Source organism: Littorina saxatilis, linkage group LG2, assembly GCF_037325665.1.
Source record: "Littorina saxatilis isolate snail1 linkage group LG2, US_GU_Lsax_2.0, whole genome shotgun sequence".
Taxonomy (NCBI): Eukaryota; Metazoa; Mollusca; class Gastropoda; order Littorinimorpha; family Littorinidae; genus Littorina; species Littorina saxatilis.
Genome location: NC_090246.1, coordinates 61,333,271 through 61,353,523, shown reverse-complemented (window position 1 = coordinate 61,353,523; position 20,253 = coordinate 61,333,271). Strand labels below are relative to the sequence as shown.

The following is a 20,253-nucleotide window of genomic DNA, read 5'->3' as shown; positions in this document are numbered from 1 at the left end:
CATGGCCGTACCTATTTCTGCTCCTAGTGACCATTCGGTTGGGGGGCAGCCAAGCTCTTCTGTTCATTCTGTTTCTTCTCGCTCTCCCTCCGTTTCGGGTTCAGAGCAAGCTTCCCTGGTGTCGTCGTTATTGACTTCTTTGGTTCCAGAGATTCGCACTTTGGTGCATGAAGAAATGCAACGTTCCAAGCCTACGGCCAGTGTTGTGTTCCCGCCCGCCGTGGGGGAAGCTCGTTCGTTGGCTTCTTTGACGGTTCCGTCTGTGACTTTGTCCAGGGCGGATCTACTTGCCTCTTCGTCTTCTACCGCTGTGGTGGGCGCTTCCGGTAAGTCGAACTGGTCCACCGGCCCTCGTGAGGCTGCCGGACATTTCCTGCTGGGAAACAGTTCTTTGGCGCGGGATCACAACCCGCAAACTTCTGTTCCGTCTCACCCTTGCCTCGTCGCGGGCATCTGTGTTTCGGAGCAAGGGCGGCAGCCGGTTCCGGCTGCTGCGCTTCCGGTTCCTACCGGAGGCATAGGTCCCCTGCCGCAAGCACCCGCTGTGGTCTTGTCCAGGGTTGACCGTGGACTGCCCTATGGGCATTCGGGCTTCCGGCCCCAGTCCATGCAACCTGCGCTTCCGTATCATACGGTTTCGTCGGTTGCGTTTCCGGCTCCGCCCGGTTTCACTGCTCCCATTCCTGGCACTTCCTCTCGGATGTCGGTGAGTGAAGAGCAGCGCCCGCCCTTTGGGCAGGTGGCCTCGCAGCTTAGGCCGGGGCAGTCAGTGTTTCACCCGTCGGGTGCTGCTTCGACTGCTTTTCCGGTTCCGGCAGTTACGGACGTGCCCTCCTCTTACTCTTATCCTGATTTCAGTCAGGGTATCAGTTCGGATCCGTCGCGATATAACCTTCGTGGTTGAAAACGACGTTAAACACCAAATAAAGAAAGAAAGAAAGAATCAGTTCGGATGGCGTCCGGGGGGACGGATTTCCGGTTTCCGGTCATTCCGTTCACCGTCCAACCACCAGCAACTGTGAATTCGGTCCTTGTCCTTCGCTGGACTATTCTGACGTTCAGTCGGTTACCAGTGAGCAGGCATGTTCTGGTTTTCCGTAGAAGCTCAAGGTTGCCCTTGAGGCTGCAGCTGAGGTTACCTCCAGATATTTTCCGGAGGTTGCATCGGCTTCTTTGGCTTCCGCTTCGGTTGCCACGTCAGCGATGTCCGATTTCCGTTCCGCGAAGGATGATGATTCATACTTCCGGTTCACGGAGTCACCTTCGGTAGCGTACCACCTCTCGCAGGTCTTGGCTAGACCATCTCCTTCCGGAAGTGGTATTCCCACTGTTCCTGTTCCGCTTCTCGTTCCTCATGGGGCAGTTCCGGCTTCACAGTCTTCGACCTTTGTTCCGTCTTCTCATAAGAGGCTCACGTTGCCAAAGACTAACCGGAACTTGTTGTCTTCCTTTGCGCTTCCGCGTGCATCGTTGCCGGTGACGCAGGAAATGCTTCCTCTGCTTGCCAAGCAGATTAAGAAGGACGCGGGTGTGGTGTTTCAAGATCACACTCTTGTCGCTTCTGAGGAATTGGGTCGTCAGCTTTTTGAGCTTGCCTCCATCTTGGAGACTCTGATCAGAGCTCTCTCTCGTTCTCTCACTGAGTCGCTGGATCCGTTCACACTTAGTGCAGATCAAGACGCTGACGATGTCTCGACTCTGTTGTCTGCCTCTTGCCAGGGTGAATGAAGAACAGATGAGACTGTCCTCCCTTCAATACGCTCACTCAGTGATGTGTCGAAGGGATCTTTTCCTCTCACACTCTCAGTTTACTGAGCAGGCGACGAGGGACACTTTGCGTGCTTCCCCGGTGGTGGAGGGCTTTCTCTTCTGTCATCTGGTCTTTGATGCCAGAAGACAGGAGATTCAGTCAAACAGAACTCCAGAACATGTTCTCCAAGCATGTCCCCGCCTCGACCAACTGCGGATCCAGACATGGCCTGACCCAACAGATCTGAGGACCAAAATGTGGGGAGCACTGGAGGACCTGGAAAGAACGTCCATGTTCATGGCATCCTCCAGATTCCGAGTCTGACACAACCGTCGTACGAAGAAGAAGAAGAAGAAGTCAAACAGAGATTAGCAGTTGTCTGATTTCTTTCTACAAAGTTTGAAACAGAGCAAGCCTTCTCGGCAAAAGCAGACTCAGGCCTCTGCTCAGACGAAACCGGCCGACAAAAGACAGTCCCCTTCTGTTTCTCGAGGTTCGAGAAAACGAATGGCTTCGGGCAGGGGGAGGGGCGGCTCTAGCAGCAAGCCTCACCCCCAATGAAGTGCTCCCGATCTCACCCCCCTCCGCCCTCCACTTCGGTGATGGCGGGGGGCCCCTCCCGGGCATTTTCGCATTGGCTGGTCTCTGTACAAAGCCAATGGATTGTGGGTGTGGTGAGGTCGGGCTTCCGCCTGCTTTGGCAGGACGCGAAGGCACCTCTGTCCAGGCGTCCGCCGGTCTTCAAGCCCCCCTCCTCGCAGGAAGCAAGGTCCGTTCTTCAGGCGGAGATTGCCTCCCTGCTACAGAAGGGTGCGGCGGAGAGGGTCTGAGACCACAGCTCCCTCGGGTTCTACGGGCGGCTTTTCCCAAGGCCTCAGGAGAGTGGCGTCCCGTCCTGGATCTATCGCATCTCAATACCTTCTTGAGAGAGATACGATTCAAGATGGAGATGCCAGCCTCGGTCAGAGACTCTCTCCGCTCAGGAGACTGGGCGACCTCGATCGATCTGACAGATGCATATTTTCACATTCTTATGCATCCAGCTGACCGGAAATGCAGCCTGTCCTTCCCCTTGACTCTGTTCGAGCCCATGAAACTCGGGCTTGGGCTTCCTCCTTGGCCGTTTTGCGGTCGAGGAGACTGGAGGGGGTACTGCATACTGCGTACTGGCGCTCTGATGATGTTTTCCTCAATTTTTATCTGAGAGACATCTCCGCTGTTCGTCAGGACGGCTCCAGAGCTCTTCCTGCCATGATTGCAGGAGGCCAGTTTTTGGCAAGGACTTAAGAGTGAGTTGGATTTTTTCTTTCTCACCGCCTTCTTGAAGCTATCTGCTTTATGTGATTCGGAGTAAGAATATGTAATTTAATCAAAAATTTTACAAGTAAATTTTCATTTGATTAACTCTTACCAGTTCGCTCCCTTGCCCATCGTAAGCAAGCTTACGATGCCCCCCCTGTAGTTTTCCACTGACCAATTATCTAATTATTATTTGTTTTATTTTTTTTTTACATTGGATGGGTCGGACAGTGGATAAACTCATATTTAAGACACACTTTATGCCTGAAACAAGCTGGGTTTTTGTTATAAGTTAGTTATAGAAATGCATTATTAGGCATAAAAAAAAAGAAGTCTGTTAACGGTAACATAGGCAAAAAAAATAGGGTCGGTAGCGCGGGACTTTTTTTTATTATTTTTTTTATTTCCCCAAAACATATTTTTAAGTTATTTTGCCAAAAAACAAAGCCCCCTTTTTTTTTTTTCCCCCATTTTTTTTCATATTTTATTATTTTTTTTTCAAATTTTTTTTTTTCAATTTTTTTTTAGTTTTATTATTTTTTTTTTACCAAATGCCAAACAAAAGTCTAGGGTCGCGCGAAAAAATAGGGTCAGTCAGGATACCGTAAACAGAATATTTTTTTTGGGGGGGGCCTTAGGCATGAAACGTCCAACTTTGAAATTTGGGTGGGGGTATTCAGGTGACAATAACTTTTTTGTTTATCAGCAAAACTCTATAAAACTTTGCTATGTTATGTAAAATGAATGCCCAAACAGACTAGTTAGCAGCATATCTAAAATAAACTGAACACAAAAAAATTTTCTTCTTTGTGTTTGTCACGTGTTCCAAAAAATGGGCGTACAAATTTCAACAAAAATCATGTTGTCACCCCCATAAAATTTTTACCTTTAAAGATAGCACAATTCTCTTTGCAAATATGAAAAGCTTATTCATTTTCCTTTCATTTGATATATAACTTTCTATATTTCATTTAGAATATGACCCCAGATAGCCACTCGGCAAGTAGGCACCAACAGCACTGTAAAATATGCCCTAAAACCCCCGAACTGGTAAGAGTTAATATACTTACCCGAATCACATAGTTAATTCCCTCCCGCCAACCCCGCTTATGGTTTTTTAGTTTTCTTTAAAGCCGTATGATCTTGACCACGTGTTGAGGAGCGGTAGTGACGTAGTACACACCAAGGGGAGGTAACTCCCTGGGTGTGTGGTCATTACCATTGCTCCGTTTACACTTTTTTGTGGTGGGGTTGCTTCCCTTTAAAATTGTTTAAGACGGGTAGCCTTTTCAGACCTTAGCATCTCAGACTGTGTCAATGCTACAGTGGAGTCCAGCTATAACGAACCTGGGTATAACGAAATCCCGCTTTTAACGAACTGCCATTGATTTCCCGGCAGACAGCCTTCTATTTCTTACTTGTTACTTTCCGACTACAACGAACCTTTTGAACTCATTTGCATAACGAACCCCTCGTATAACAAACACGTTTTCATTGCCCCAGAGCCGTTTTGTCTCTAAAAGTCACAAGGCTACAACGAACTGATGTCAATAATTGTCTCCAAAGACAAAAATACACAAACACAAGTGCACATCGCGTGATGAGCAAACTCTGAACAAACCGCGGGAGGTGCACGGAACAGCCACAGCCACTGTGTTTTCACTATTCCAATCAGCTGCTAAGCTATGACTGTGCTCAGTACACACCAGTACACATCGGGCACAAACACGTTTTCATCGCCCCAGAGCCGCTTTGTCTCTAAAAGTCACAAGGCTACAACGATCTCTGCGTGTGCATCGAGATCACAGGGCAGCTGGGTGGCCTTGGTTATAGACACTCAGCGACCTTCTTCCCAGGGGTCATTGACCTAGTTTTAGCTATGAGAGGTGGTTCTCCTTTCATATATGGCTGGGGGAAGGGAGAGAGAGAGGAGGGTAGCTGGCTAAACTCAGTGGGGTGTCTGGTGTCACTGTCAGCAGGAAGATCATTGGAGAGAAATAGAGAGGTGCACTCTTCCACACAGTTTCCAAGCATAAGTTGTCACGGCTTTAGGGTAGGCAGCGAGGGAGAGTGAGAGCGGTGTTGTGTTTAGTGTATTTCCGACTGAAGAGTGAAAAGTCACTGCCACAAGATCGGCATGCAGTCAATAAAGCCAGACAAAAAGAAAACAAATAACTTGATTATGACATGCAGCTCTATGCTGCTTTTTATTCAAACTGGTTTTCAAGGTTATTCTCGCAAAGCATCTGCACATGTGCCTCTGTGCTGTGTTTGTGTGGCTGCTTTCGTATGTCAGTGCATGGTGAGTGCGGTCACTGCCTTGAGGATTTATTTTATCTCTTCTTTTCAACACCATTCATACAAATCATTTTTTACAGAACGTTTAAAGAAATATTAGGAGTTTGTTGTTATTGTTTAGTAGCCACAAGAAGTGGTTAGCATAGACTCAATCCTGTTGTTTGTGTGTCTCTGTGTGAGTGTATGGGGGAGGGGGTGGTGTGGTCACCCCTCTCGTGAGGTTGAAAACTCTACAGCGAATTACTGATATAACGAACTAAAATGCATCTCCCTTGAGATTCGTTGTACCCGGACTCCACTGTATATGTGATTCGGGTAAGTATATTAATCAAATGAGAATTTACTTATAAAATGTTTGATTTTATAACGACAGCACTGCCCAAAGCATGTTACCCATCAGAAACAATAGAATTTGAAGCATGAGTTTCTGGGTACAGTTGAACGTCCCTTTTATTACATAAATTTAAGACTCCCTCCTTTTTGAGGCCTGTTTTTTGTTATATTTAGTCAAGTTTTGACTAAATATTTTAACATCGAGGGGGAATCGAAACGAGGGTCGTGGTGTATGTGTGTATGTGTGTGTGTGTGTGCGTGTGTGTGTGTGTGCGTGCGTGCGTGTAGAGCGATTCAGACCAAACTACTGGACCGATCTTTATGAAATTTGACATGAGAGTTCCTGGGATTGATATCCCCATACGTTTTTTTCATTTTTTTGATAAATGTCTTTGATGACGTCATATCCGGCTTTTCGTGAAAGTTGAGGCGGCACTGTCACGCCCTCATTTTTCAACCAAATTGGTTGAAATTTTGGTCAAGTAATCTTCGACGAAGCCCGGGGTTCGGTATTGCATTTCAGCTTGGTGGCTTAAAAATTAATTAATGACTTTGGTCATTAAAAATCGGAAAATTGTAAAAAAAAATAAACATTTATAAAACGATCTAAATTTACGTTTATCTTGTTCTCCATCATTTGCTGATTCCAAAAACATATAAATATGTTATATTCGGATTAAAAACAAGCTCTGAAAATTAAATATATAAAAATTATTATCAAAATTAAATTGTCCAAATCAATTTAAAAACACTTTCATCTTATTCCTTGTCGGTTCCTGATTCCAAAAACATATAGATATGATATGTTTGGATTAAAAACACGCTCAGAAAGTTAAAACAAAGAGAGGTACAGAAAAGCGTGCTATCCTTCTTAGCGCAACTACTACCCCGCTCTTCTTGTCAATTTCACTGCCTTTGCCATGAGCGGTGGCCTGACGATGCTACGAGTAAAATGGCATTGCGTTCAGTTTCATTCTGTGAGTTCGACAGCTACTTGACTAAATATTGTATTTTCGCCTTACGCGACTTGTTCAGATTTTGCAAGGTCTTAAAATGGGGGTTCCACTGTAATGGACTTCTATCATTGGTTGGTGTGTCTTTTTGTCAACAGAATGTGTCCAGTTTTCCAGGTGTCCAACGTGACAGGGGAAAACCTGGAGCTGCTCAAAATGTTCCTCAACCTCCTGTCCACCCGCGTCAAGTGCGATCTCACAAAACCTGCTGAATTCCAGATAGATGACACTTTCTCTGTACCTGTGAGTAATACAGCATAACGTGGAGGATGGGTTTGCTCAGTATACACTTTGTTTCTGTATGTGATAGGCTATGGTGGACCTCAAAGAGAAGGTGAACATTACACATAAAGAACAGTTTCTTTAAAAAGATGAGAACAAGCTCAGATTTTTGGAATTTTTGTGTGTGTGTGCACATACAAAAGTACACATTGAATCTGATGATAGACACGGGTAAGGAGAGCATTGCTTTCTCTACAATTCAATGACAAGTTACATTTTCTTTCAAGCTCTAGAATATAGTTCTCTGAATGATTTCTAAACCATGTTTTATTATACTATCAATAAATGTCCTTCTACAAGTTGCTTTTGTGATTTACAGGGTGTTGGAACAGTGGTATCAGGAACACTGCTGCAAGGTTACATCAGGCTGAACGACACACTATTGCTGGGGCCTGACGCACTGGGACAGTTTCAGCCCATCGTTGTCAAATCCATACACCGGAAACGCATGCCTGTGAAGGAAGTGCGCGGTGGCCAGACAGCATCATTTTCACTCAAGAAGGTGAGGTTTTTGACTACCTGAGTCTGGTGGCACAAGAAAGACACAATTATACAGGTGGGACTTGCATCGGTCTCGTGGCACAAGAAAGACACAATTATACAGGTGGGACTTGCATCTGTCTCGTGGCACAAGAAAGACACAATTATACAGGTGGGACTTGCATCTGTCTCGTGGCACAAGAAAGACACAATTATACAGGTGGAACTTGCATCGGTCTCGTGGCACAAGAAAGACACAATTATACAGGTGGGACTTGCATCGGTCTCGTGGCACAAGAAAGACACAATTAGACAGGTGGGACTTGCATCGGTCTCGTGGCACAAGAAAGACACAATTATACAGGTGGGACTTGCATCGGTCTCGTGGCACAAGAAAGACACAATTATACAGGTGGGACTTGCATCGGTCTCGTGGCACAAGAAAGACACAATTATACAGGTGGGACTTGCATCGGTCTCGTGGCACAAGAAAGACACAATTATACAGGTGGGACTTGCATCGGTCTCATGGCACAAGAAAGACACAATTATACAGGTGGGTCTTACATCGGTCTCGAATAGCATTCACTGCTGCTGAAGAGACGTTAAACAATATTAACCAACGAACTCACCCGAGTAATCAGGAGAGTCTTTGAAATGAGCCGTGTTAGGCCGTCCGACCAGCCAATTGGTGAGTCGTATAAGCATTTGCTTTTCTTGTTGATATTTTGGTGATTTTTATATGCCCCCAAGATCTATTAAAAGACATTTTAAAAATAAAGGAGAGAAAATCTTCAGGAAGTTTAAAGATTTAGTAAAGACAAGATCTAAGAAGTAGTTCCTTAAAAGAGAGCAGGTCTTCCGTTGAATATTCAAAGTTTTTAATCTTCATTACCGTATATTTCATTTCATTTGTCTTTTGATTTTCAGATCAAAAGGTCATCAATACGAAAGGGCATGGTGATGGTTTCACCACGCCTGGAGCCCAAAGCATGCTGGGAGTTTGAGGGAGAAATCCTTGTTCTTCACCATCCCACCACCATCAGTGTCCGCTATCAGGCCATGGGTGAGTTATCCCCCTCAGACTGCTGCACTGTTGCTGCAGTTTCACTTGTCTTAAATCAAAGAAACAAGAAAATGTATCAGTGTTACTGGAACGTTTAATTTTTGACAAAGCAAGACATTCACAAGTACATTGACCCAATGGTCTTTTTAGTGGTCAAACAGACATATAATTTGATAGCAATTAGAAAAATAAGTAAACTTACCTGAGGATGTGATATCTGGCAAGATGAACATTCTTCATGCTTGCCAAAAACTGAGAAGTTGCACCTTGCTGTTTGAGTTCCGTGTCACTTTATTTTCAAACTTTTTTCTAAATCTGAATGTCTGCATTTGTGACCAATTTTCTTAAGTGTAATTAAACATCTTGTTATTAGATCCTAACCTCAAACAAAGTTGAGTAAGTAACATGGGACAATACCTGACTAATTTAAACATAAATAAAGTCAGTCTAGCAGACTAAGCAGTTCAATAAATTGTGGTGATTTTTTTTTTAATGTTTAAATATTGTGTTTCAGAGTTTTTATCAGGGTTTACTTACTTGTTAGCATGAGCATAGTTGATAGGTTTGAGTCAGCAGAGGAGTTCAGTTACAGCTATGAATGTTTTTTCACAGTTGATGAGGGTGGTGTATGCAGATTGATTTTACAGGCACATTTAGTCCTTGAAGCATTAACCTATAATTTTCAATTGATTTTGTTAAGAGTTGTACTCTTCATTAAATTACATATTCCTACTCCGAATCACATGTAGCATTAACGCCCCGGAGATGCTAGGTTCTGTACAGGCTAACCGTCTAAGGGAAGCAACCCCAACCACAAAAGTGTAAACGTAGCCATGGTAATGCCCATACACCCGGGGAGTTACCTCCCCTCGTGCATGCCACGTCACTACTGCTACTGAACACGTGGTTCATATCATTCGACCTTACAGCTTTCGAGGGAGCAGGTTGTTGTATTTTTGGGCTCCCCTGTGGCTGCGCTGTTTGGTGTTGTTTTGACACCCACCGGCCACGTTACCGTCTATCTTGCCTCCTGCTTCGTAGTTGGTGAGCTCTTTCCATTTTGGTCATTATTTTGACAGGAAATTTGTTGTAGTTGCTGATTTTCGTCCGTGTTTGGACCTGTGATATTTCAGTGACTACTGTTGGCCGCCATTTTTGTTGTCAGCATGAGTTGACAGATTTTTGTGGCTAGGCCGATGTATTTTGGAGGTAAACGTAATTTTACCTTCTTACTTGCTTGCTGCTTTGTTTAGTTGGTAAGCTTGTTCCTTCTTGTCTTTAGTTTGACAGGAATTTATCTATAGTTGCTGACTTTTTGTCCGTTTGGACTCCTAAATGCGTTTCAGTAACTTATCTTGTGGCCGCCACTTTCGGTTGCTCAGCTTTCCTGACAGCTTATTTATGTGGCTAGGCCTATGTTATGGTGAGGTTCTCCTTACTTTACCTGCGTTTTTGCCTTCTGCTTTGTTAGTTGGTAAGCCATTTCATATTTCGTCATTACTTTGACAGGAATTTTTGTTATTGCTTAATTTTCGTCCGTTTTGGACTTCTAAATTTTGTCCAGTAACTTATCGCTTGGCCGCCATTTTGTGTATCAGCGTCGCTGACAGTGGTTTACTTGGCTAGGCTTTAGCAGGTATCTACCAGTCCGTAGGACTTGTCGTGGTTTCGGATTTAACATGTTTGTTATGTTTTGTTCGTTACTCTTTCTGCCTCGAACAAACACTTTGTGGGGCAGTCATATACTGTTGTACGTCCTGTTTCTTCTCCTCGCCTTCTCTGCCGTTAGCAGATCAGGTGTTGCAGGTGTCTGCGTTATCTTTGTGAAGAAATTTTCGCGTTCCAAGCCTGCGTCTTCCGTTGGTCCCGCTGTCTGTGGGCGACGTCACCTTGTTGGCTTCTTTGACGCTTCCGGCCGAGACGTTGTCTAGGGCGGATGTTTTGCTTCTTCGTCTTCTACCGCTGTGGTTGGCGATTCAAGTAAGTCGAGCTGGTCCACAGGCCCTCGTGAGGCCGTCGGACAGTCCCTGCTGGGACACAGCTCTTTTCGGCGGGTTCACGACCCGCAAACCCCTGTTCAGTCGCACCCTGGCTTCACTGAAGACCATTGTGTGGCTGAGCAATGGCGGCAGTTGGTTCCGGCTACTTCTCCGACGTACGCACCCGCTGGGGTCGTTTCCGGAGTTGTCTAGCCGTTTCCGACTGCTGCGCTTCCGGCACTCGCCGGAAGCATAGGTCCCCCGATGTACGCACCCGCTGTGGTCGTTTCCGGGGTTGACCAGGTCCCCCGATGTGCGCACCCGCTGTGGTCGTTTCCGGGGTTGACCGGACGTTGCCCCTCGGGCATTCGTCCTCTGTTCAGTCGCACCCTGGTTTCCTCGAAGACCATTGTGTGGCGGAGCAGTGGCGGTAGCCGTTTCCGGCGCTGCGCTTCCGGCACTCGCTGGAAGCATAGGTCCTCTGACGTACGCACCCGCTGTGGTCGTTTCCGGGGTTGACCGGACGTTGCCCCCCGGGCATTCGTCCTCTGTTCAGTCACACCCTGGCTTCCTCGAAGACCATTGTGTGGCGGAGCAATGGCGGTAGCCGTTTCTGGCGCTGCGCTTCCGGCACTCGCTGGAAGCATAGGTCCTCTGACGTACGCACCCGCTGTGGTCGTTTCCGGGGTTGACCGGACGTTGCCTTTAGGGCATTCGGGCTTCCGGCCTCCGTCCTCGCATTCGGCGCTTCCGCTTTTCGCGGTCTCGTCTGGTGCTTTCCGGCTCCGCCCGGATTTACTGCTCCTTTCGCTTCCACTTCCTCCCGGATGTCGGTAGCTGAGGAGCAACGCCAGCCCTTCGGGCAGGTGTTGTCTCAGCTCTGGCCGATGTAGTCAGCGTTTCAACCTTCGGTTGTCGCGTCGACTGCCGTTCCGGTTCCTGCGGCTGCAGACTTGCCGTCTTCTCTCTCTTAGCCTGGTCGAGGCATGAGTTAGGACGACGTCGGGGGGGACGGATTTCCGGTTTTCCGGTTATGCCGTTTCACCGGCCTTCCACCAGTACGTGGACTTCGGTTTTTTCGCCGGTTGTGTCGGACATTCAGTCTGTCGTCAGCGATTCCACACGTGCTGGTTATTGGGAAAAAGGCTTAACGCTGTCCTCTAAGCTGCGGCAGAGGTCACGTCGAAGGTTTTCCCGGGCGGGGCTTCGGCCTCTTACACTTCCTGTCTGGAAGCATAGGTTCTCCTTCACAAGCGCACGTAGTGGCTTGTCTGGGGTTGATCGAGGACTGGCCTACGGGCGTTCGGGTTCCGGCCCCAGTCCTCTTCTGTTCTGTCTCACTCTTGTTCCGTCGTGGGCATTTGTGTTTCACAAGTGCGGCAGCCGTTGTCGGCGTGGTGTTTCCGGTTTTACTGGAAGCATAAGTCCTCCATTTCAAGTACACGTTGCGGTTTTGACTGGAGTTGACAGAGGACTGGCCTACGGGCGTTTGGGCTTCCGGCCTCAGTCTACTCTATGCAACTTTCGCTTCCGTTTTTTGCGGTTTTGTCTGCTGCATTTCCGGCTCTGTTCGGATACACTTCTCCTCTTCCTGACACTCCTTCGGAGGTCGGTGGGTGAGGAACAGCGGCTGGCCTACGGGCATTTAGGCTTTTAGCCTCAGCCGGGGCAGTCTTCACTTTACCTGTTGGGTGTTGCGTTTACTGCCTATTCAGTTCGGGTGGCCCTGGACGTTTCCCCTATTCACGACCGTCAGTAGGGGGATAAGTCAGGTCTTTTTCCGGTTGGATGGTTTTCCGGTTTCCGGTCATCTCATTCATCAGTTTACCACCAGCAACTGTGACTTCGGTTTGCGTTCGTAGCTGAGCTATTCTGGTTCTCAGTCTTTAGTCAGCAATCGAACACGTTCTGGATTTCCGTCGAAGCTCAAGCTTCGGCTCAGGATTTCCCTTGGGTGCATCGACATTGGTGGCTTCCTTGTTGGTTGACTTTGTTGTCGATGTCGGACTTCCGTTCCGTGAAGATAGGATGTTTTTCTACTTCCGGTTCCTTAGTCACCTTTTGTAGGTACCACGGTTTGCAGGTTTTGGCTAGGCCATCTCCTCCCGAAGGTGGTATCTCTAGTGTTTTGGTTCTGCCGCTGTTTCTACTATGGTTCAGTTCCGGAACATGCTCAGCCTTGGCTGGCTTCGGCTACACGGGCTTCACCTTTTGTTCCTTCTTGCTTATTCAGCCTTTGGAACTTGCCTCCTTTCGCTACTCTGTTGGCCAGCCCTTGCTAGGGTGAGCATGGAGCAGATGAGGCTGCCCTTCCTTCTCTACGCTCGTACGGCGGGTGTCGGAGGGACTCGTTTCTTTCGCATTCTCAGTTCCCTGAACAGTCAAAGAGAGTCGCTTAAACTTTGCCTGCAGTAGAGATTCAGTCGAGTAGAGATCACCAGGTCTCTGACTGCTTTACAAGGGTTGAAGGAAGGTAAGGCTAGCATACTCAGAAACATGCTTAGCAGAAGCATGCTCATTCCTCTGGTTAAGCTAAGCTGGCAGCCAATAGGCAGCCTTGGCCGGGCAACAGCCATTCCACGTTGCGGCGATGGTGGTTGTTGCCTTCCCGTTTCTTGTGGCTTGTGGGGTTCTCTGGCTTCAGGTTACCCCTGTTTGGCCACAAACGTTCGGACTTTGGTCCTTGTTGTCTTTCATCGAGTCGGACTCTGTCTTTCTCTAGTGATCAGACGCGTTCTGGTGTTTCGTCCAAACTTAAGGTACACTTGAGTTGGCCTCGGAAGTAACATTCAGGTTTTCCTGAGGGGGCATTGTCTTGGACAATGGATGTTGGAGGAGTAGTTCTTTGTGGCTTTCCTCCTCTCTCTCAGGTTTTGGCTACTCTTCTCCTTCGGGCAGAGGTTTAGCTAAGGTTCGGTTCCTGTGACTTCAGTCTTGGGCCTTTCCTCTCTTCTTCCTCATCTTAGTATGAGGCGAGTCAGGATGACGTCTGTTGGGTCGGGTTTCCTTACAGTCGCCCGGCTACAAAAGGCAACTTTGTCTAGGGCGGTTGTCCGTTTTTCTCCGCGTTGGACTCTGTCTTCAGACAGGGACAGACGCGCTCTGGGTTTCTGGCCAAACTCAGGTAGGCTCTTGATTTGGCTAGGAAGTTAACTGCCTGTTTTTTCCCTGAGAACTCTGGTTTCGGGAGTCTTATGGCTGGCTGGCTTCACGGTTTACGTTTACCAGTCTTGGTTTTCTGCTTTCGGTTTTTGATTCACTCTCGATTACCTTCAAGCAGACTGTTTTGGGAACATTCTGGCTTTTAGCCATTTTGTTTATGGTTGCCAGTCACATCGGTTTTTGACCACCGTGGGTCCTCACTTCCGGTAGCTTACGCACAGTCGTAAGTGGCTGCTGTCGGGTGCTACCTCTCTCCCTGCGTTCGCAGGGACTGGTAGGGGATAACTGGCGACCTTCTATTTGTGAGTTTTCTCTTCGAGGTGGACTCTGGTACTTAGTGCTTGGATGTCTCTCTCTCGCTCTTTCGTGGGGATTGGTCACTCTTATTTTGAGCTGACTTCTTTCTCACAAGCCTTTTGGGCTTTACTACATCCCAAGGTTTGCAGACTTTGGCATGGTTGTCTTAAGGTCACCGCGGGGGTTCGTCCTTCTCAGTTGAGGGGACAACCTTACGCACGGATCTTCTCAGGACATTAGCATTTCCTTCCAATAAAAGGGGGGGGGGGGAAGCTTGTCTTTCCCTTGGCTCGCCAGGGTTATTAATCCAAGGCTTGGGTCTATTCCTGTGCTGTTTTTTACGGCTAGGAGATTGGAAGAAGTGCTGAGCACAGCTTTCTGGATCTCTGAGGTTGTCTCTTTCGCTTTTCGCCTGAGATTCTTCTCGGCTGTCAATCAGGACTTTCCTTGGTTCCCTCACTGCCTGTTGGCAGTGGGCCAGCCCTGGCAAGGGCTTTTGAGTGGGTTAGATTTTCTTTCCCACTGGGACCGCCCTGATTCTTTGGCAGCGGTCCAGGTTTTTGGCAAGGTTTTTTGAGTGAGTTAGATTTTTCTTTCCCACCGCCTTGTTGTTGTAATCTGCTACATGTGATTCGGAGTAGGAATATGTAATTTAATCGAAAATTTTATTGTAAATTTTCATTTAATAAATATACCTACCCGAATCACATAGTATATTCCCTCCCGCCAACCCCGCTTTTGATTTGGAGAATTTATTCTTTAGGTCGAATGATATGAACCACGTGTTCAGTAGCAGTAGTGACGTGGCATGCACGAGGGGAGGTAACTCCCCGGGTGTATGGGCATTACCATGGCTACGTTTACACTTTTGTGGTTGGGGTTGCTTCCCTTAGACGGTTAGCCTGTACAGAACCTAGCATCTCCGGGGCGTTAATGCTACATGTGATTCGGGTAGGTATATTTATTAAATGAAAATTTACAATAAAATTTTCGATTCAAAGCTTTGCCTGATCATTGCAAAATAGGTGTTTTTTCTGTAGCTTCTTGAAATACTCACCTCATGGTCCATGGATTTTGAGCACTACATGATTTTAAATCACAGTGATAGATATCCGTGTTGTTGTTTGCAGTTCACGTAGGCAGTGTTCGTCAGACGGCCACCATCATCCAGATGACAGAGCATCATCTTCGCACAGGCGACAAGGCTCAGGTGCGCTTTCGCTTCATCAAAAACCCAGAGTACCTGAAAGATAACATGCGCCTTGTGTTCAGAGAAGGCCGCACCAAGGCCGTCGGCACGATAACCAACTTGTTCCCCCACGTCAGCGCAGTAGCCCAAAACACGCGGCAACAGCGGGCAGCAAAGAAGGCGCAACAGGAAAGCAAGCACCACGTCAACCCTCAGAACGAGCCTCAGAAGCCCAGCAAGCGTAACCGCCGAACTCGTCGTAGCGTCAACGACTACAACAGAGAGCATGCGCACAACGGACCAGCAGCAAGCTCTGGGGCCCCAACCTCCTCCACCACCCCCATCGCTGCCCCTGGCCTGACCTCCGCCCCCGCCCCCTCCATCCCCGCCCCCGCACCCTCCACCCCTGAGCCCAGCGTCTCGGCAGGCGCCCTACCACAACCTACAGCGGCAGCAGCAGCAGCAGCAGCAGTGCAGTCTTAAGCAAAAAAGCATGTCTGGTTCTTCTGCAAAGATCTTGTAACATTTTGTGAGATAACCAATTGCACTGGCCTTTTTGGAAATGTTTCCCCCCTTGTTGATTTGACTGAAAGTGAGACCCAGCACACAGAGCTTCTGTTTTCTGACCCTTACTTATAGCATGCCTCTGATTGGTTTGATTGATTTGTCGTTCACCAATTAAGTGCATGTACTGTGAGGAATGGGTTGAACTTATTGGTAAGTGCTGCATAAACAAAAGAAAAGAAGGCCAAAAATGTAAAACGGAAATGGTGTATGTATGAAATGGCATGTCGGAAGAATGAGAAAGGGTATGTATAATTTTAATCATCTTTTTTGCTTAGGTGGGAAACCATCGCATTCTCAAACTAACTCTCTCTCTCTCTCTCTCTCTCTCTCTCTCTCTCTCTCTCTCTCTCTCTCTCTCTCTCTCTCTCTCTCTCTCTCTCTTTTTCTCTTCTTGTACCTGGTCTTTGTACATTTATATACCCCATCAAAGACATTTCCCAACTGTTTTGTTAGGTTTGAACAATTATACAAGCTTTCGTTCATCAGTAGCCCACAATACAAATACTGTAATTTTACAGTTTCAAACTTGATAACCTTAACTAATCTTTAAAGATGAAAATAATAATTGTAATGTAATGATTTTTGTGTTCCAGTAAGTCACAATGCCAGTGTCTCAACAGATGTATATATTGAATGCTTCATACTGTTAATGACACAACCAGAAAAAAGGTTTTCCAAGAACACTATACTCATTGCTATGACCTACAGTAGCAGCTGGTTTGAATCTTATATGATGTAAAATGAGCAGTCATTAATTTCATAATTTTGTTGTTGTTGACTAAAAGTGATTGTATGATGCAAATGGAGGCCACGATCTGGACAATAAGAATGCTTGACTGATCTTTATGATCTTGGTTGTGTTGTAAGGATTAACAAGAAACTTAAACTGTTTGATTTGTCCACCCACCTTCAATCGGCGTATGCTGTGGAAAACATTTTAGCTTGTTTCTATTAATGACAAATTCTACATATCACGATTTTTAAAAAAATTTTTTGCATGCTTTTGTGAGACCTATTTTCCAGCTGTACCGTACCCTCTGATAAATATTTGGTTCGGTTTTTAGTTTTTGCTCATTGAATGACCTTGACACGGTACAAGTTACATTTATGCCCTTCAGCTGCAAGATCCATTTTCCTTTTTTTTGACTCACATGCGAAGCAAAAGTGAGTCTATGTACTCACCCGAGTCGTCCGTCCGGACGTCCGGACGTCCGGAAAACTTTAACGTTGGATATTTCTTGGACACTATTCAGTCTATCAGTACCAAATTTGGCAAGATGGTGTATGATGACAAGGCCCCAAAAAACATACATAGCATCTTGACCTTGCTTCAAGGTCAAGGTCGCAGGGGCCATAAATGTTGCCTAAAAAACAGCTATTTTTCCCATTTTTCCCATTTTCTCTGAAGTTTTTGAGATTGAATACCTCACCTACATATGATATATAGGGCAAAGTAAGCCCCATCTTTTGATACCAGTTTGGTTTACCTTGCTTCAAGGTCAAGGTCACAGGAGCTCTTCAAAGTTGGATTGTATACATATTTTGAAGTGACCTTGACCCTGAACTATGGAAGATAACTGTTTCAAACTTAAAAATTATGTGGGGCACATGTTATGCTTTCATCATGAGACACATTTGGTCACATATGATCAAGGTCACTTTGACCCTTATGAAATGTGACCAAAATAAGGTAGTGAACCACTAAAAGTGACCATATCTCATGGTAGAAAGAGCCAATAAGCACCATTGTACTTCCTATGTCTTGAATTAACAGCTTTGTGTTGCATGACCTTGGATGACCTTGACCTTGGGTCAAGGTCACATGTATTTTGGTAGGAAAAATGTGTAAAGCAGTTCTTAGTGTATGATGTCATTGCTAGGTTTAGTTACCCTAAAGGTCGAGGTCAAGCATGTGAGTCGTATGGGCTTTGCCCTTCTTGTTTATTCAGTGTTGAATATTTGTTTTATTTGTTGTTTTCTTTTATTGCGTGTCTTTTTACTTTTCTGGTGTGTTTCTTTTATAATATGATACGTTGAACAGCTATTACACTGATGAAAATTGTTTTGTTTCTTATCTTTGATTCTGATGTTTGCCCAGTTGAAAAGCTACCAAGTTAGCAAAGGAATGCATGTTTTGTGAACTACAATTTATTGAGGTTTGTACACGTTACATTCATTTCTTTTGTTTCATTGTAGTTTTTACGATCAAGCACATCAAGTGCAGTACTAGGCGAACAATTTTATACCTATCGTTGATGGTTGCTTTCTATTAGATCACAACCAGTCAGAATAAAGATGGCAGCATTTCTGTGTGAGTACTGAGTTAGTGTAATTAATTCCATTATATGAGTCACAATACAGTTTGTAAATAAGATCTTTTAAATGTTGAATGTGGTGTAATTTTTACTGGAAAAAAGTTGAATTGAGAATTTTAAAGTCTATTAGTATTACTCACCCCAGAAAATTAGTATAGAGTCATTTTAGATTTGTTAAGATGTTATCAGTGAGTGTTCACTTTTTGTTCTTTCTTCAAACGATTTGAAGGAGCTTTAGCAGCATGAGTATTGTTTAGGTATTAATGGGAAATTTAAACCCTGGATACAGTTAATAGGTTTCCCTGCTACTTTTTAAATACTGTTGTAAATATGCTAATTGATGTTGCATATTGCCGTTTTAGATCCTGTTCTACTTTTCTCACACAGTGCTGTACTGCATGTTACACATACAGTTACTGTCATGTTTCATTTTTATGTTCACAGTTTTCATACAAAAATCATGCCAAAGATGCACATTTGGAAAACCGACTTTGGAAACATAAAAATGTGATTTTGCAAAGCAAATGATTGTAAAAATGAAGTGTTAATTTCAATCATAAGTACAAAAAGTTGCTTTTGTCAGCACAATGACTTAAACAGAAAGAAAAAAATCTGTGTTAGTTTATGGAGTCGCAGTGAAAGGATTGGCGATGTTAAAGTGAGTATATTCATAGTTTTTAACTGGATGAGTGAGTTACTGTTTGAAATAACTCTTAATTTGATCTTGTGTAGTTATTACATGTATTCCTCATTATAGGTATTTCATTTATGATAAGAGTTTTGCTTACTGCACTAGGGAACAAGCTGTGTTATTGAGCAAGGCATGGGACTGTTTAACAAAGATGTGGTGATTATTTCCATAACTACTTTCATCTACAGTTGTCACTGTTAAGGCCTTCTTGGCATTTACTTGCACGATCTTCTCACAACCAAATTTGGGAAACTCTTCTGTTCAATCTTTGGGTACTTAACACTGCTGCTTGAATTACATGTGTCAAAAATGTTTATTAAACTATCACTAGTATGGTGAAATAATTTTGTGTTTGCGGCACATCAACTCGAGCTTTCTGTCTTCATGTTCTGCCTCTCTCATTCTAAGGATGGTTCAAGAACAAAGAGAGATGGTTGAGCACTTTATTAATTGCAACATCTTTTTTGTTGTGCAGGCATAGTGGTGATGGTGGACTTGAACAGACAGTAATAACTCAAAGTCAGGGTTTCTATTGACTGTGGAAGAGTTGCGCCCCTTTGAAATAGTGAGGCAAACACACAGCATGGATCATTATAGGTGAGCAATCATGGTGTCGCAATGAATGATGAGCTCCGATGCAAACTGTTATGCAGCGCCTGCACGATATCATGCCCTTTTCTTTGAAAAATGTGCTCGAGGGTGTTTATTATTCAGTTGCCATGGTTACTCTTGTCCCTTGATCAGTGGCCACATCTGTTTGCCTCACCGTTTTAAGGGCCGCAACTCTTCTACAGCCAATAAAACCCCTGTAATTTCTGGGTTTCATCTATTTTATGGTGTGTAAATAATCTTTTCAGCGTGTGTTCCCTGTGCTGTCCCATAGCATCAATATTGTTGTTTGATATTCATTTGCACTTTGTTGTGCTTAGTTTTCCAGAGTGTACAGTTTTTTGATTATCATGCAGGGTTGCAGCAGAATTAAAAAAGTTAAAGACTTTCCCCCCCTGTCTCTTCCTTGAGAAAATCTTGTTTGTGGCATGTGTGTGTGTTTGGGAGTGGTTCAAGGTTGCTTGTTTCTTTGTTTTCGCTTCAATTGTTCGATCACTGAATAGACAGGCACGGTTGGCCTAGTGGTAAGGCGTCCGCCCCGTGATCGGGAGGTCGTGGGTTCGAACCCCGGCCGGGTCATACCTAAGACTATCAAATTGGCAATCTAGTGGCTGCTCCGCCTGGCGTCTGGCATTATGGGGTTTGTGCTAAGACTGGTTGGTCCGGTGTCAGAATAATGTGACTGGGTGAGACATGAAGCCTGTGCTGCGACTTCTGTCTTGTGTGTGGCGCACGTTATATGTCAAAGCAGCACCGCCCTGATATGGCCCTTCGTGGTCGGCTGGGCGTTAAGCAAACAAACAAACAAACAAGAAGAGCAAACGCTCGATCGAGTCACTTTCGCAGTTCTGAATATTATATGATGGACAGGAAGAAATTGCTATTCACAACACAATACAGATGTAAATAATTTGATGTAAAGA

At 45.3% G+C, this 20,253-nt stretch overlaps 1 protein-coding gene across 3 annotated transcripts in view; it reads left to right on the top strand.

The window, feature by feature from the left end:
* The window catches only part of LOC138959439 (GTP-binding protein 1-like), a 39,226-nt gene extending 19,506 nt beyond the window's left edge, over window positions 1-19,720 (top strand). For all 3 annotated transcript variants that reach the window (XM_070330937.1, XM_070330938.1, XM_070330939.1), the window contains exons 8-11: window positions 6,792-6,936; window positions 7,295-7,477; window positions 8,386-8,521; window positions 15,090-19,720. In XM_070330937.1, the coding sequence (XP_070187038.1) occupies window positions 6,792-6,936; window positions 7,295-7,477; window positions 8,386-8,521; window positions 15,090-15,631 (1,006 nt within the window). In that variant the 3' untranslated portion in view covers window positions 15,632-19,720. The remainder of the gene's footprint in view (window positions 1-6,791; window positions 6,937-7,294; window positions 7,478-8,385; window positions 8,522-15,089) is intronic.
* The last annotated feature ends 533 nt before the right edge of the window (window positions 19,721-20,253 follow it).